This window comes from Diospyros lotus, chromosome 3 (genome assembly GCF_014633365.1).
Source record: "Diospyros lotus cultivar Yz01 chromosome 3, ASM1463336v1, whole genome shotgun sequence".
In the NCBI taxonomy this organism is placed as follows: Eukaryota; Viridiplantae; Streptophyta; class Magnoliopsida; order Ericales; family Ebenaceae; genus Diospyros; species Diospyros lotus.
In genome coordinates this window covers 40,846,142-40,864,834 of record NC_068340.1, presented here as the reverse complement: position 1 = coordinate 40,864,834, position 18,693 = coordinate 40,846,142, and the positions used below count along the sequence as shown (strand labels likewise).

Here is an 18,693-nt window from a genome sequence, read left to right as displayed (position 1 = left end):
CGACTAAAACAAATAATAGTGATTGGAAAACTCAATTCGCGCCTAAATCCAATTGGGTGTCAAATTCTAATTAAGTTAAATGTTTTTGATAGGGAGTTTAGTAAATTTTACTGTATTTTAATAAATTTTAATATTTATTATTTATTATTTAACAATTAACATTTAACGAACCAATGGAACGTTGGCAAGCCACATGGCGAACCCAATCATTATCCAAAAGCAATAATCTGTTAATAATTGTGTATGCCATTAAAAATAAAAAATAATATTAAGAGTCATAATGTAACATCTATGTATTATTTTTTTATTTAATACTTCTTTTAATGAAAATACGAGACATAATTAATGATACTATTATTAGTTATAATTTTTAATATTATTCTAAAAAATATTTCTTTTTATAAGAAACATTTATTATATCTTGTCAATTACATGACACTAACATTGATCGATGAAATGTTATAAGATACGACCTATAAAAGTGTTTTGTAACAAAAATTAAAATATAATAAATACACATTATCCTAAAATAAAATACATTTGCTACACGTTAACTATAGTTAGCATTGCATGAATACAGAAAGTCTCTTACGCTTAAAAACATTTTAACTTGCTTTTTGAGAGAAGTATCGTCATTTTAAAAATAAAATTATATTTAGAATTATCGTTCTTGCGTCGTCCCCTGTTGTTCGTGTCTTCAATTTTAACAGAAAAGACAAATCGTAGATGAAAATTTTATCTCATTACGCAAGGTAAAGAATCGAAACCACGACTTATTAATACGAATTCTAATTTATTATGATCAATCACTTGATCTGTGTGCTAGAACAAAGCAAAATTATACTCCATCGAAGCTCTTTTGGATAATGTTAAAACTTTCGTTAAAAGCTTTAGTTAATGCATAATAAATGTATTTTATTTTTATATAAATATATAATTTTTTAAATTATTTAATAAATTATTAGATGATTTCATTGTTAAAAATAAAATATAATAAATGTACATTATCTGAGAATAAGATTTATTTACAGCCAATTTTAATTACAACCATTATGCATTTTACTTTAAAATAAGATGTATTTATTGTACTTTATCTTTTAAATTATAAAATAATTATATTGGTTAATAAAATATGACAAAACATGATATATTTATCATCAATTAATAAAATTATTTAAAAATAAAAATAAATAAATATTTTTTCACCTTAATCGTTATGGTAAAAACAATAATTAACACTACCCATAACTAATTACTATGGGTAAATATTCAGTCAATTCGCTTATTAAACTATTGAAATTTTAAAATCGAATAGATTGAAATTGTGTAAAAAATCAAATTGAATTGATGGAACAAACAAAAAAATAGAACAAATTGAAAATAAAAAAAATTGAACAAATATGAAAAAATTGAACATATCGAAAAAATAAAAAAACTGAACCGAACAAATTGGAAAAAAACAAAAAGAAACAAAAAAAATTGAAAGTTTCGATTGGTTCGATTATTTAATTTTTTTTCATTACAAAAATCAAACTAAACGAAATAATCAAAATTGTTAAATTTGATAATCAAATCGAATCAATCATTAGTTGAAATCAAATCAACTCTTAACCAAAACTTCAATGATGTTATGGTTTTTGTTTAACGTTGATATCAAGTAATTAGTTAATTAAGGATGGTTTTTTTCTCATTTATTAATTGACAATATCTAAGTACATATATAATAATAAGTGTCCTTTCTACCTGCCATTAGTAACACAAGGCACGTGGATTTTAGGGTTGCAATTGAGTCAACCCTGGAAGTTCAGCTCGAACTCAATCTCAATTAACATTTTTTGGTCTAAAAGGTGAAATCGTTCGTCTCAGACGTCTCTCACACCTGGCTCGATAGGACGTGGGGGGGTTAATCATGGTGACCCAATCGGACGCAATGGCTAAACCCGGGCTCATCGCTCACAAGGAGCTCCCTCACTTTGGAGAGAGGTACCCCCACACTACCGCTTATGAGACTCGATCCTCGGTCTTGATCCAAGATTCACCACGAAAGACACTTTGTGCCCCCTTCTTGAGCAACTAAGCTACCCATGTGGGCATCAATTAACATTACTTGAACTCGAGCTAGGCGAGCCCCAGCCTAAGCTCAACTTGAAATTTATCAAACTTTTAGTTTAAAAAAATTTAATAAATTAATGTACAAAAAAAAATATTAACCTATAATCAACAAATATACTTAAATCAACCCAACTTGATAATCAATAAATATAACATCGACATGATAATCAAATAATAATAATTTCACAAATTATAATAAACACAATAATATCACCATATAATAAAATAATAAAAATACTTGTCTAGTTGTTTTCAATAATATATATTTTATTTGTAGATAAGATACTTAGAATATACATTTAATATCGTCTGTAATGATTAATTTTTAAAATTTAATATAACGTTAATAGAGTAAATTAAGTATTACTTGAATGAGATATACAGTTACTAAATAGTAATTTTTTGAAATTTAATGATAATTATTATTTTAATCCATATTTATTACTTAATACTTAAATTAAATATTATAGTTACTCAACTAATGTATTATATTTGACTAAAACAAGTATATAATCGTTTAATCTCTTAAATATTTAGATTTTATTTGATTAAAAATAAAAAATTAATTAAGTATAATATTTTTTAGTTGTTACTCACTTAAATATTTTCTTACTCAATTAAAATAATAATTATTCTATTAAACTCATATATTAATTTAAATCACAACAAACTTTTTTACCACACATTTTATTATTAATATAAATTTATTAATTTTATATTAAATAATATCTTTATAAAATTCCGAGGGGCTGGTTTTGAAAGTGGTGGTCCCCTGAACAGCAGCCTGCTACTTCCTTTCAACTTACTAATTGAGTTCATTGTTGACTCAATCTCCGCTTCAGCTTTTCGCATTACAAAGATGAGTTGATTTATTTGACTAGTATTAATTAATTAAGATATAAATTAAAAATATAAAATATTTATATTTATTAATTTTTAAAAAAAATATATGACTTTTTATTTTTAATTTTTAAAATAAATTTATATTTTTTCTTTTAAATTTTACAAATAAGATATCTTGATAAAATTTTATTTTATTTATTTTAATAAATACTATTTTTTAAAAATATATATATACTCCAGTTTATTGAGTTGATTGATGATTTAACTTTAATTTAATATAATTTTAATTTTATAAACTTGTTGACTTATTTAAATGTTTTTAATATGTAAATTTGTACGAGTGAAATCGCAAATTTAACTCAAAGAATTCTTTCAATAATTAATAATGGGATAAGTATAATCTTCACGTCAATCGTCGGAGATTAATTAAGTATAATCTTCACGTCAATCTTCAAAAGGAGGGTTCTACTTCATCTTCTCACAAAGGTTGACCAATTCTTGAACACCCTCATCCATCTCTGAGCTTCTCGTTAATGGAGGTGAGATTGATAGGCGTTGAGTTGAGCAGAAGAAGACGATGAAGTTTCTTTCTGGAAGCTTGTTGGCGAGCTCCAGGTAGGGGGAGACGTGGCCATGGGCTAGCCATGGCGTCATTAGGACTCTTATCTTATATATGCTGCTGCTCTATCTGGCTTCCATGGCTTGCTGCTCCCCTGCCTCAACGAAGAAGAAAAAAAATGCAATTTTCTCCTTATTTATATGTATATACATATATATATGCCAATAATAAAAATAATAGTAATAATTGTAGGAACATTATCATATATTAGATTATTAGTTTTTAAATTTAATATTTTATGACTATTTAGTTATTCTACATTAATTTTTGAGAATCAAAAGGGGAAATCCTCACCTTAAGTATTTTACATTAATTTTTGTTCATACAGGTACTGGCCAGAGAGGGGGGGGGGGGGCTGGATGGCCTCTGCGCAAAGATAACACGCACAAATCGACAAATGGCCCCCAAAGGCACGTAATAATTGAGGGCAACATAATTGTTGCTGGGGACAACAAATCAAAACGGATAACCTTACTTTATATATATATATATATATATATAATCATCATCTCCAATTGAATGATTGATAGAGAAGGAAGAGAGAACATGAAGATCTTAGTGCTTCCATGGCTAGCCCATGGCCATATAAACCCTTTCCTAGAATTGGCCAAGAAACTCGCAGACAGAAGCTTCCACATCTACTTCTGTTCAACAGCCGTCAATCTAAGAGCATCTCCGATGTTGGACACCAAATTGGACGCCAATTTGGTGTCCAACAGTGATTTACGCTAATTTGGTGTCCACTATTTTGGTGTTCTCTCCAATGTATAACACCAAATTGGTGTAAAAGGAAATTTTTAAAGAATATTTTATAAATAAATATTAATAGTATAATATAATTAAAAATAATTAGTCATATTTTATAAAAAAAATTAAAAATTACAGTCATAATTTTTTTATATTTTTTTCAAAATATGTTATTCTAATTAATTTTTTTACTAAATTTTTAATTAATTATTTTTGCCTAATTTTTAGCAAACTAATTGTTTATCCACCTAATTATTTATCCATCTCATTTCTCAACTAATATTTTAAATCAAAGAAACTATTTTTCCAATAAATGTTTTTTTCACTTAATATTTCAATTAATTTTCTTATCTTCTTTTTTTCACTATTTTTCCAATAAATGTTTTTTATTTTTAAGTCATGTTGTTGTTGTTGTTTTTATTTTAAGCTTTTTTTTCTATTTTCATCATGTATTTTTAATTCAAGTTAATGGAAATGTTATTGCTTTTTATTATATTATTGAATTTTTACATTATAAATATTTTCTTTCTATTAATTAATTATTAAAATAAAAAAATTCATATACATAAACAAAAATAGTTCATTTTATATTAACATAGTATTTATAAAATATATTAAATATTTTAAAATTCAATATTATACTCATTTTATAGATATTAATAAAATATTTCCATCGGTATATATTTTTTATAATAATTTAATTTATATTTTTAATTATTAATCAAAATATACAAATGTATTAAAAGTGATAAAGGATATAAAAGGAATAACTTATTTTGAAGATATAGAAAGAGAGGTAAAACAGGGAATAAAATAAAAAAAAAAAAATTGGTGTTGATGAATAGTATAACACCAAACTCAACACCAAATTTTGTTATGAAAAATTATGCCAACATCATTTTGGTGTATACGTTGGAGCCGTTTTCAGCGCCAATTTGGAGTTGGCGCTGCATTTGCCGCTCCATTGGAGCTGCTCTAAGCTCCATCAATGGCAGAATCGCCGGCACCTACTCCAAATCCATCCAGCCGGTGGAGATCGCCCTCCCATCCTCGCCGGAGCTGCCGCAGCACCGCCACACCACCAACGGCCTCCCGTCCCACCTCATGTCCGCCCTCAAAACCGCATTCGAGCAGGCCATCCCAGCCTTCTCCTCCATCCTCAAAACCCTGAACCCAGATCTCGTCATCTACGACTTCAACCAGCCATGGGCACCGAAAGCCGCATCGCCGCTCAACATCCCAGCGATTGTGTTCTCAACTTTCGGCGCCGCTTTCCTCTCCTTCACGATCCACACCACCGAAAACCCCGGCGTCGAGTTCCCATTCCACGAGATTCACCTCCATGAATACGAAAAGCCAGGTTTCCATAACCTGCTCCAAGCCACCTCAAATGGAGTGAAAGACATAGACCGTTTCTTTTCTGCCCTGAACCAATCCTCCGGCATCGTCCTTATCAAATCCTCCACAGAGATGGAGCAAAAATACCTGGATTACATCTCCGTCTTGGCCAAGAAGAAGATCCAAGCAGTCGGCCCACTGGTTCAAGAACCTTTAATCTCCTCCTCACAAGGAGATTCAGATGCAGAGATCATGGAATGGCTTGGGAAAAAGCCCGAGCTCTCGACCGTGTTCGTTTCCTTCGGGAGCGAGTATTTCTTGTCTAGAGAAGAAATAGAAGAGATAGCCAACGGTCTGGAGCTAAGTTCAGTGAACTTCATATGGGTGGTGAGGTTCCCATCGGGAGAGAAGACTAGGGTCTCGGAGGCCTTGCCAGAAGGGTTCCTGGCGAGGGTAGGGGAGAGAGGGAAGATCGTTCAGGGCTGGGCACCACAGGCGAGGATCCTGAAGCATCCGAGCGTTGGAGGGTTTGTGAGCCACTGCGGGTGGAGCTCAGTGATGGAGAGCATCAAGTTTGGGGTTCCGATCGTGGCCATGCCAATGCATCTGGACCAGCCGCAGAACGCGAGGCTGGTGGCGGAGATTGGGGCTGGGGTGGAGGTGAGGAGAGACCAGGCTGGGAGGCTTAGGAGAGAGGAGATTGCTAGGGTTTTGAAGGAGACGGTGGTGGATGATCAGCGGCAGGAAGACGGAGAAGTGGCCGGGATGATCAGAACTACAGTTGGGGAATTGAGAGAGAAGATCATGACGAGAGAGGAGGAAGAAATGGATGATTTGGCGGAGCTTTTAACCCACCTCTTCGCCCAGGGGAAGTAGATTTTTGTATCATCAGGGTGACTCTAACCGTCATTTTTATGCTTATATTATAAATAATTCATCGTGTATTCTAATTTTATCTCAAAATCACTTTATTAAACTCTTTATTTTATTTATTTATTAATAAATTTTAATTCTATTTATTTTAACATATAATAATTAATAATTAAATTCATACATATATAAAATTAATAATTAAATATATAAAATAATAAAATACTCATACTATCACTCATCTATTATAAAAATAAATATAAAAAAATTTCAAAATCACAAACCAAATTGATTCGTTTCTTATTGTCGTCGTCGATCACTGGTTCTACTCATTGCTGTAGTTGTTTATCGTCGCTATCGAATCTAATATCTGCAACTTGTTCATTGAATCTAGTGTCTCTTCTTCGACTGATTTTATCTTCGCTGCAACTTGTCTTCTTCAATTGATTCAGCCTTTATGGATTTGGTTGGCTTCCTAGTGGAAAGAGATGGCGATGCTAGAATTGTAGATTTGAATTGCAACAGTTGATGATACTTTTGAGCTTTACTAGAAATTTGAAGAATCAATTTGACGATGACGATGTCTATTTGAGGCATTATTTTGGGATTACTTCCTTAAATTTGGCAATGACGATCCAAATAGCAAGCTGTTGGAATTAGTTTTATGCTTACTTGATTTAAGAATGGTGACATTTCGATTTTTGAATTTTTAATTCATTCGATCTGTTGAGTTCAATTTGTGATATAAATTCAAGTTATTTAATTTAAATAATTTGATAACCGAATTAACTAAATGATTGTTTTTAAATGAATAAGTATTTTTTTAGAGTTAATATCAAATTGATTATAAAATATAAAATTTATATTTATATACAAATTTAATAAATAATCCTCACATCCCGAAAGTCTTTAACTTTCCTCTTCAACAACAAAAGGAGGAATCTAAGAAGTCGTGGACTGTGGAAGGTTGACTTTTATTCAAAAATGAGATGTCACTTTTAACATTTAAGTTAGTTTAATTATTTTTATTTTTTTTAATACGATGCTAATCAAATTGAGTTAAAATAATTAAAATATTTAAATTTAAAAATTAAATCAAACTATATCACTAATTTTAACCAATTTGATTTAATTATTTCAATTTAACTAAAAGCTTATTTACCTTACTACTCTTTTTGAATTTAAATCGAATTAATTATAAAAATATTATATTATATTATATATAAATTTAATAAATAATTCTAGATGAAATTCTAAGAAATCATGCCGCCTTGGAAGAAACAACTTTCCACGGTCCAAGAAGTGATGCTGCCTTGGAATTCCAAGTGGCCTGGTTTTCAAAGTGGTGGTTCCCTAATTCAAAAATATTATTTTATATCCCAACCTCATCTTATTATTTTTTATATATATAATATCATATAATATTTAAAAAAAAGTAATGTTAAAAGGGTTTATTTTTTTATTAGAGGAGATATTAAATAAAAAAATAATAATATATGATCTCTTTATATTTTTAAAAAAAAAATTTATATGATTAATAACATTATCATCAAATATAATTTCTAACATTATTTTTAAAAAAAATTAAAATTAATACTATTATAAATATAAATAAAATTTGACAAATAACGATCTCTGAGCAGGAGGAAGCAGTAGATTCCTCCCTTGTTAGCAATATGGCAAATGAAATTTAGAATGATAAAAATATGAATATTATTCGATTTGATATATTTTAAATATGATCTAAGATTCGTTAAATTAAAAATTTTAAAATATAATTAATTTATATTTAATATATTTTAATTAAATAAATTTAATAATAAAAATTTAACATATTATATATATATACAAATATATTTCTCATAAATAATTTTTCTAACACATGAAACATACAAATTTTTTAGTCGAATATTTTAAAATTCAGTTAATACATATTTTATATTTTTTAAGTTCAAAATATAAAAATTAACCTGAATATTTTTAAAAATATACTAGTATAATATTTTTAATAAAAATACAAAATAATTCATATATTATACACAAATTATTCGCTAAATTGCTAACAAGGCTGCTGTCCAAGGGACCATTCAGCCATTGTCCAGGGAACTCGTTCCTCTATCTGAGGGAGACAGTACTTCTTCTTGACATTCAGATCAAGTTTTGTCGCATTACAAATTTTATTTCTATTTCCAGTAACAACAAACATGAGTTGAATTCATTTGAGGGATATATATATATATATATATATATGGTCGAGTTTGAGTTTTATGAATAGTATTTTTTAAATATTTTGGAGTGTAGATAGTGAAGTTTATAAGGAAATTAGTGTTAAGAGCTAACTTTGACTTTTGCATTAAGGAAAATGATCTCAACGAAATAGGAAGGAATGATTGAGACATTTTATTGATGAAGAAGCCATTGATGGAGTTTATTGAGTTGACTCGTGATTTATATATTCTCCACGCTAATTAGTAGTTGGATAAGTATATATATTCTCCACGCTAATTATCAAAGATTAATTAAAAAGTTATAAGCCTTAAAAAAGAGTGTTTTACTTCATCTTCTCACAAAGCTTGACCAATTCTTGAACAGCCTCATCCATCTCTTCGTCCTCTTTCATGGCGACCTTCTTTCTCAACTCCCTGGCTTTACAGCTCATTTGAATCCCCTTCTTCTCCACCACCACCTGCTTTATAACCCTACCCAGCTCTTCTCCATTGATCTTCCCACTCCGGTCTCTTATGACCTCCAAACCAACCCCAATCGCCTCAACCAATATCGCATTCAATGGCTGGTCGAGATGCATCGGCAAAGCCACGATCGGAACGGCGAATGACATGCTTTCAAGAACCGAATTCCATCCGCAATGGCTCACGAACCCTCCAATGCTCGGGTGCTTCAGGATCTTCGCCTGTGGCGCCCAGCCTGGAACGATCTTTCCTCTCTCTCCAACCCTCTTGATGAATCCTTCTGGCAATAATGCTTCTGAAACACTAATCTTCTCGCTGGAAAGGAACCGGACAACCCAGATGAAGTTGGCCGAACTGAGCTCCAGCCCAAGAGCTATCTCTTCAATCTCTTCAGTGGAGAGAAAGTACTCGGATCCGAAAGAGACGAATACAGTGGAGGCTTCTTCTTTGTTCTTGAGCCAGTCCATGATCTCTTCTTCGTCCCCTTCTTGATCAACCGGATCCTGAACCAGCATCCCAACCGGTTGAATCTTTTTGTCGACTAAAGACGAGAGATAATTCATGTACTTTCCCTCTATCTCTCTCGAGCTTTTTATCAAAACCAGGTCGCTGGATTTCTTCAGGCTCTCAACGAAACGAACCATCTCCGGGTCTCCACTGCGCACAAAGGCTTTGAGCTTATCTTGAAGGTATTCCGGAACATGAATTTCCGGGAAAGGGAATCCTTCGCCAGGGTTTTCACAGAGATGGAGGAAAAAAGAGACGAAAGATGGACTCAGGGTTAGGAACTGGACGGCCGGAATGTTGAGCGACGAAGCGGAATCAGCCACCCATTTCTGGCTGAAGTCGTAAACAACCACGTCCGGATTCAGGGTCCGCAAGAGGGCGGAGAAGCCAGGGCTGGCTGCGTCAAAAGCTTGTTTGAGGGCTGGCATCAGCCGGGGCGGCAGGCCTTTTGTGGTGTGGTGTTGGGGGGGAAGCTCCAGCGAGGATGGAAGGTGGAGCTCGACTGGGTGGATGGATCCGGAGTATTTTGGATTATCAGACATACCGCTGAGCTTCTTGTTATTTGAGGTGAGATTGATGGGCGTTGAGCAGAAGAAGACGATGAAGTTTCTTTCTGCAAGCTTCTTGGCGAGCTCCAGGTAGGGGGAGACGTGACCATGGGCTAGCCATGGCATCATTAGGACTCTTATGCTGCTGCTCTGTCTGGCTTCCATGGCTAGCTGCTCCCCTGCCTCAACGAAGAAGATGCATGCATTACATATATATATATATATATATATAACAAATACACACAGATATATATATATATATAATTGATTAAGATGCATGCATTACATACATATATATATATATATAACAAATACACAAATATATATATATATAATTAATTGATAGGACCTTACTACATGTATGAAAGGGATGATACGTCCGATGACCGAATCGAATTTTATAGATGAATTTCATTATCAATCATCAAGAGACTAACAGGGACTGAATGAAGCCTGACCGGAATTATGATTAATTTTTTAAACACATGTTACCTGAAAATAAGATGGATTTATTACATAATAATTGTACCAACGTAATTGAATAATTCACCAACTTTAAGGTTAATTATTTGTTTAAGGTTAGGAATCCCAATTCCCCCAGCTGCAGGGTATCATCCTGATCGAGATGCCAATTTCAATGCTTTGTGTACGCTTTCTATGGTCCAAACACCCACAAAATTCAGTTTGACATTTGAAAGCATGTGACAAGTCCCTTTCCTTGACCTCCATAATCATTTTTAATGTTAGATTATTTAATTAGTGAAAATGCCATTCATCCACTGTATTAAATATAATTGTTGGGTATCAATAAATATATTTATTATATATAGAAGTGGAAAATGTTTTAATTAAATTAAAATAATTGAATCGAATCAACATTTTAAATTACAGGTCAATTTGATTTGGTTTTTAAGTTTAACAATTTTAGATATTATGATTCGGTTTAGTTGATCGTATTGACAAAAATTGAAATAATTAAATCAATCCAAATGTTAAAAACAACATAATTTTTTTACCAATTTTTTAGTTTTTGTTTCAAATTTTTTATTTTTTTCATATTTTTTTTGTTTGCTCAATTATTTTAATTTATTTAGCTTTTCGATTTATTCAATTTAAACACCTATTCAATTGGTTTGGTTCAATTATTGATATAGGTTCAGTCTATTTGATTTGAACAATTTATTAGTTCAATAACTGAATCAATTGAATGTTCACCATTAATTATATATATTTTTAATATTCAAATAATTATATTCGTCGATGATAAATATATTATATTTTAAATTATTTAACCAATTAATAAGATTATTTAAATGTTAAATTATTTAATAAATAAAATATATATGTTGCTACATATATGTAAAATGACTAAAAAAGATAATAGTGATTGGAAAACTCAATTCACGGCCGTGTCAAATTCTAATTAAGTTAAAGGTGTGTTTGATAGCATAAAAAATGCATGAAAAATGTCACATCTAAGAAAATAAATTTCATCATTGATAGTATGAAAAATGCATGGAAAATGTCACATCCGAGAAATTGAATTCCATCTTTAGTGTTTGACACACTATATTTTTTCTAGAATTCAATTTTATGGTACAACTATTAAAGCATATTTTTAGCTATTTTTCATGAAAAATTCCATCTATGGGGAAATAATTTTTGTTTTCCATACAAATTGAAAAATATTTTCCTTTCCAACTAAATGCTATCAAACAAACATTTTCTAATTTGTATGAAAAACAAAAATTATCTCCTTCATAGATGGAATTTTTCATAGAAAATAGACAAAAATATACTTTAATGGTTATATCATGGAATTCAATTCTATGAAAAATGTAATGTTTCAAACACCAAAGATAGAATTCAATTTCTTAGATGTGATATTTTTTATATATTTTTTATACTATCAAACACACCTTAAATATTTTTGATCGGGAGTTTAGTAAATTTTATTGTATTTTAATATTTAATATTTAACAATTAACATTTAACAAAATGAAATATTGGCAAGTCACCTGGTGAACCTAATCATTGTCCAAAAGTGATAATTTATTGTCCATAGGATATAATCCAGCACTCAAGGGTGATTTAAATATGAGTATTTCGTTATCACGTTAATAGGTGTGCTTGAAATCGAAACTTGATTGCTAGGTTCTTGATTTACCTTTTCTGTTAAAATCGTGGGGCCAAACAGTAGAGAGAGCTCGTGATGGTGCATAAATAAAAAAAAATAATTTATTAATAATTGTAGGTTTCACTAAAAGAAAAAAAATAATGTTAGAAATCATAATATAATGTCTTTTAATTAAAGATGGATAAAAAAATTATGTATTATTGTCTCTTTTACCTAATATTTTTTTTAATGACAATGTGACATAATTGCTGATACTCATAAAATTATTTTTTAAAAAATATTTTTTTTATAAGAAACATTAGTTGATGAAATGTTGTAAGATACGACACATTTGTTGTTAGCCTATAAAAGTGTTTTGTAATAAAAATTAAAATATAATAAATACATATTATCTCAAAATAAAATAATTTGCTACACATTAACTATGGTTATTATTTTTAAATGAATAAGTATTTTTTGAGAGTTAATATCAAATTGATTATAAAATATTTATATTATATTTATATATAAATTTAATAAATAATCCTCACATCCCGAAAGTCTTTAACTTTCCTCTTCAACAACAAAAGGAGGAATCTAAGAAGTTGTGGACTGTGGAGGGTTGACTTTTATTTAAAAATTAAATTAAATTAATTGAATAGACCTTCAAATTCAATAAATTAAAAAATTAAAATAATAAAAAAACCAAACTGATTAAAAAACTGAAAAACCAAAAAAATATAAATAAAATTTTAAATATTTTTTCAAGAAAAAGACATTACATGACTAATGACGACATCATCAATTATAACTCCTAACATTATTCTTAAAAAAATAAAATTAATAATATTGTAAATATAAATAAAATTTGACAAATAACAAATTTGATCCGTAAGTAGGAGGAAGTAATTAGGGTTGGAAATAAGCTGACTTACTTGAGAGCTGGCTCAGGACTCGACTCAATAATTAACTCAATAAACTAGCTCGTGATACAAATGAATCAAGTTTGAGCTCAAATATTTAGCTCATTTAATAAATGAGCCGAGCTTGAGCTACCATTAGCTCGACTCATTTGTCTCACGAGCCAGCTCGATATACTTATATATATTAATTTTGTAAATTTATTAAATAAAAAAATATTTATTACTTAATACTCAACAATATAAATATATACTTAATAATTTTATAAACATATTATTTAAATATATATATATATATAAAAGTAAGGTGATATTTAGTTTCGAGATGAGCCGAGCCAGCTCCTAGTCATCATCGAGCCGAGCTTGAGCTAAAAAAATCAGCTCATATCGAGCTCGAGCTGAGTTATGAGCCAAGTTAAAATCAATCGAGCTGAGCTCAAGCTCAACCTAGCTAGGCTTAGCTTGGCTTATTGCCAGCCCTAGAAATAGTAGACTCTGGTCCCTTGTTAGCAATTTGGCAATTGAAAAGAATTTAGAACGATAAAAGTACGAGTATTATTCGATTTAATATATTTTAAATATGATCAAATATTTGTCATACGAAATTTTTTTAAATATAATTAATTTATATTTAATATGTTTTAATTAAATAAATTTAATAATAAAAATTTAACATATTATATATATATGCACACACAAATATATTCCTCATAAAGAAACAAACAACTTTAAGGTATATTAGAATTGAGATTTTTTTTAACTATTGTGTATCGTAATTAACTCCTCTCACATATGTGAAGCAATGTGTAGGGGCATTGAAAAATTTCACCTTTTGTACCCAAGGATTGAGATTCTTTTGCGCTCTGCTGGTGAGTTGCGTGGGGGAGAAGCACAGCATGCGCATGGCATGGGAGCAGGTGCTGCTGCCTGCACATGGCTACATGGAAAATGGTATTTTGGTCTGCACGTGGACGCAAAGGGAGCAGGTGCTGTGCTGCAGTCTTTGCACTACAAGTGGGCTGCGCAGGATACAAGTAATCTAACACATGAAGCATACGAATTTTTCGGTCGAATATTTTAAAATTCAGTTAATACATATTTTATTTTTTTTAAGTTTAAAATAAGCAAATTAATCTGAATATTTTAAAATACACTAGTATAATATTTTTAATAAAAATACAGAATAATTCATATATTATACACAAATTATTCGCTAAATTGCTAAGAAGGCTCCTGTCCAAGGGACCATTCAGCCATTGTCCAGGGAACTCGTTCCTCTATCTGAGGGAGACATTACTTCTTCTTGACATTCAGATCAAGTTTTGTCGCATTACAAATTTTATTTCTATTTCCAGTAACAACGAACATGAGTTGAATTCATTTGAGGGATATATATATATATATATATGTGGTCGAGTTTGAGTTTTATGAATAGTATTCTTTAAATATTTTGGAGTGTATATAGTGAAGTTTATAAGGAAATTAGTGCTAAAGAGCTAACTTTGACTTTTGCATTAAGGAAAATGATCTCAACGAAATAAGAAGGAATGATTGAGACATTTTATTGATGAAGAAGCCATTGATCGAGTTTATTGAGTTGACTCATGATTTAGCTTCAATTCAATACAATTTTAATTGATTTTAAAGACGTGTTGAGGAGTCAATTAATTGCAGAATTAACAATAATAATTGAGAGAGTGAAAGAAACTTAAAAAAAAAATTCAATAATTAGTAGTTGGATAAGTATACTCTCCACGCTAATTATCAAAGATTAATTAAAAAGTTATTGGCATACATTTCTCATCGTTAAAGGAGAAAAAAAAAAAAAACCTTAAAAAAGAGTGTTTTACTTCATCTTCTCACAAAGCTTGACCAATTCTTGAACAGCCTCATCCATCTCTTCGTCCTCTTTCATGGCGACCTTCTTTCTCAACTCCCTGGCTTTACAGCTCATTTGAATCCCCTTCTTCTCCACCACCACCTGCTTTATAACCCTACCCAGCTCTTCTCCATTGATCTTCCCACTCCGGTCTCTTATGACCTCCAAACCAACCCCAATCGCCTCAACCAATGTCGCATTCAATGGCTGGTCGAGATGCATCGGCAAAGCCACGATCGGAACGGCGAATGATATGCTTTCAAGAACCGAATTCCATCCGCAATGGCTCACGAACCCTCCAATGCTCGGGTGCTTCAGGATCTTCGCCTGTGGCGCCCAGCCTGGAACGATCTTTCCTCTCTCGCCAACCCTCTTGATGAATCCTTCTGGCAATAATGCTTCTGAAACACTAATCTTCTCGCTGGAAAGGAACCGGACAACTCAGATGAAGTTGGCCGAACTGAGCTCCAGCCCAAGAGCTATCTCTTCAATCTCTTCAGTGGAGAGAAAGTACTCGGATCCGAAAGAGACGAATACAGTGGAGGCTTCTTCTTTGTTCTTGAGCCAGTCCATGATCTCTTCTTCGTTCCCTTCTTGATCCATCGGATCCTGAACCAGCATCCCAACCGGTTGAATCTTTTTGTCGACTAAAGACGAGAGATAATTCATGTACTTTCCCTCTATCTCTCTCGAGCTTTTTATCAAAACCAGGTCGCTGGATTTCTTCAGGCTCTCAACGAAACGAACCATCTCCGGGTCTCCACTGGGCCCAAAGGCTTTGAGCTTATCTTGAAGGTATTCCCGATCATGAATTTCGGGGAAAGGGAATCCTTCGCCAGGGTTTTCACAGAGATGGAGGAAAAAAGAGACGAAAGATGAACTCAGGGTTAGGAACTGGACGGCCGGAATGTTGAGCGACGAAGCGGAATCCGCCACCCATTTCTGGCTGAAGTCGTAAACAACCACGTCCGGATTCAGGGTCCGCAAGAGGGCGGAGAAGCCAGGGCTGGCCGCGTCAAAAGCTTGTTTGAGGGCCGGCATCAGCCTGGCCGGCAGGCCTTTTGTGGTGTGGTGGTGGGGCGGAAGCTCCGGCGAGGATGGAAGGTGGAGCTCGACTGGGTGGATGGATCCGGAGTATTTTGGATTATCAGACATACCGCTGAGCTTCTTGTTAATGGAGGTGAGATTGATGGGCGTTGAGCAGAAGAAGACGATGAAGTTTCTTTCTGCAAGCTTCTTGGCGAGCTCCAGGTAGGGGGAGACGTGGCCATGGGCTAGCCATGGCGTCATTAGGACTCTTATGCTGCTGTTCTCTCTGGCTTCCATGGCTAGCTGCTCCCCTGCCTCAACGAAGAAGAAAAAAATGCAATTTTCTCCTTATTTATATGTATATATATATATATGCCAATAATAAAAATGAAAATAATAATAATAATAATTGTAGAAACATTATCATGTATTAGATTATTAGTTTTTAAATTTAAAATTTTATGACTAATTACTTATTGTACATTAATTTTTTTCATCCAGGCACTGAAGTTTAATTTTTATTATAATTCAATTTTTATTTTGTTTTTTTTTTATCAAATTCTGTTAATAAAAATTGATAGAATATCTGTTAACATAAGTTTAAAAAAATTACTTAATATTAAAATTAAGACAAACCCAACAATTAAGTGATTTTGAGATTTAAAGTCTTTGTTATTTTATTTATTATTTTATTTATCTCCATCCAAGGGCTGACTTAAGGCATAGATTACTAAAATTTATGCATAGGGCTTCAAAAAAATTATTAGCGATAAACTTCATTGTTTATGGGAAATTATGCACCAAATCTTTTTACACAACCCAACAATTTCATCGAGAGGGGTTCTTCTTCATCTTCTCACAAAGCTTCACCAATTCTTGAACAGCCTCATCCATGTCTTGGTAATGCGACTCAATCATATTATTTTTCAAGATATTTTAACATGTTTTTTTTTGTCAAAATAGATGTGAAATTATTTAAATGTCCTCTTCCGTTATAGTGTTATACATGCATGCATATATATATGTATAATAAAAAATATTTAATTAATTTTTCACTTCGTCTCGGCAAAAAGTAGATCGAGAAATTTTAAAAACATCTCTTTTATAAAATATTATAAAATACAAAATATATATTACCAAAAGCCAGCAAAAAAGTGCATGCCAGCCGTCAAATTGTACCAACGGAATTGAATAATTCACCAACTTTAAGGTTGATTATTATTTGTTTAAGTTTAGGAATCCCAAATCCCCCAGCTGCAGCATCCTGATCCAGTCAACAACCGGCAACAAATTCATACAAATTAATGCCAATTTCAATGCTTTGCATATGCTTTTCGTGATCCAAATACCCACAAAATTCGGTTTGACATTTCAAAGCATGTGACAAGGCCATCTCCTTGACCTCCATAACCATTTTTAGGAAATATTTTTATTCTTTATAATCCACACCACCTCTAATTTCATAACAATTTTAAAATTTCTATTTTACCTTCCCACAACCTACAGTCTACAGCCCACAACCCACAATCCACTTTCTCCTCCAACCACCCTCGATCGTCAATCTCCGCCTCGCCTCTCTCTTTCTCTCACGCACACACACATACATACACAAACACATACATATATATATATATATATATATACACACATGTAGCCGGTATTACTAAATCGGCCATGGCAACTGACCAACACGCACACACACACACTCTCTCTCTTTATATATATATATATATATATATATATATGCAAAGGCATATACACATACAAAAAGCATGGCCGCGGCCATGGTAGCAGTTAAGGAACCCAGGGTTCCCTGACTGGCCTGAGCCGAGGAACGATGGGTTCCCCGACTGCGGAAGATGTTTTTTATTTTTATTTTAATTAAAATTTTATATTATAATAAAAACATAAAAAAATAATACAAATAAATAAATTTTAAATAATTATAATTTAACTAATTTTAAATTTTAAATCAATAAGATAAATTTTAAATCATGTGTATCTTTAAGTAATTTAATAAGATAAATTAATTAATTTTAATTTTTTTTAAGTATTAAAAATTCAACACTATGATTTAAAATTTAAAATTAGTTAAATTATAATTACTTAAAATACAGATATTTAATATTTATTTATTTGTATTATTTGGTAATTTATCTTTGACAATTTTGATAGACGGTGATAAGTCAAAAATCAATGCATGGCTGCAACCATTGAAACCCCTGCACCGCGAGGTGCAAGGGTTTCTCAAACCTTCGCACCTTGCGGTGCGGAGGATTCTTTTATTTTTGCAATTGCATAAGTAATGTTTCTTCTTTTTTTTTTTAATTTTTTGTTCATTAAATTATACTTTACTACTTTAGCGTTAGTTTTGATTTTTTTTATTATTGACTGTTACTTATTTTGGGGTTTTTAATTACTCAGTAGAAATTGATGGAGAAAAAAGATAGTTGAATTTTTCTATGTGCCAACTAT

At 31.5% G+C, this 18,693-nt stretch overlaps 3 protein-coding genes across 9 annotated transcripts in view; 1 reads left to right on the top strand and 2 right to left on the bottom strand.

Annotated features, from left to right (window-relative positions):
- LOC127797621 (beta-D-glucosyl crocetin beta-1,6-glucosyltransferase-like) overlaps positions 1-6,535 on the top strand; it is a 96,005-nt gene extending 89,470 nt beyond the window's left edge. For 2 of the 7 annotated variants that reach the window (XM_052330683.1, XM_052330684.1), the window contains exon 2: positions 5,423-6,535. In XM_052330683.1, the coding sequence (XP_052186643.1) occupies positions 5,423-6,535 (1,113 nt within the window). The remainder of the gene's footprint in view (positions 1-5,422) is intronic. The other 5 variants (XM_052330681.1, XM_052330679.1, XM_052330672.1 and 2 more) reach the window with 3 other exon arrangements.
- A 2,348-nt stretch (positions 6,536-8,883) lies between these two features.
- On the bottom strand, positions 8,884-10,471 carry LOC127797620 (UDP-glucosyltransferase 29-like). The gene has a single exon (XM_052330665.1). It carries the CDS (start codon positions 10,437-10,439, stop codon positions 9,081-9,083), a length of 1,359 nt encoding a protein of 452 aa, XP_052186625.1. The 5' UTR covers positions 10,440-10,471; the 3' UTR covers positions 8,884-9,080.
- A 4,685-nt stretch (positions 10,472-15,156) lies between these two features.
- Positions 15,157-16,515, bottom strand: LOC127797009 (UDP-glucosyltransferase 29-like). The gene is made up of 2 exons (XM_052329400.1): positions 15,704-16,515; positions 15,157-15,610 (listed from the first exon to the last, which is right to left on the bottom strand). The coding sequence occupies exons 1-2, from the start codon at positions 16,513-16,515 to the stop codon at positions 15,157-15,159; spliced, it is 1,266 nt and encodes a 421-aa protein (XP_052185360.1).
- Positions 16,516-18,693: the final 2,178 nt, after the last annotated feature.

What these genes read in the sequence shown, in the direction of transcription:
- LOC127797620 (XM_052330665.1), bottom strand. Translation starts at nt 10,439, where the DNA reads ATGGAAGCCAGACAGAGCAGCAGCATAAGAGTCCTAATGATGCCATGG.
- LOC127797009 (XM_052329400.1), bottom strand. Translation starts at nt 16,515, where the DNA reads ATGGAAGCCAGAGAGAACAGCAGCATAAGAGTCCTAATGACGCCATGG. An exon ending in TTCGTCTCTTTCGGATCCGA is followed by an intron (nt 15,611 to 15,703) that starts GTACTTTCTCTC and finishes GTTCCTTTCCAG; the next exon opens with CGAGAAGATTAGTGTTTCAG.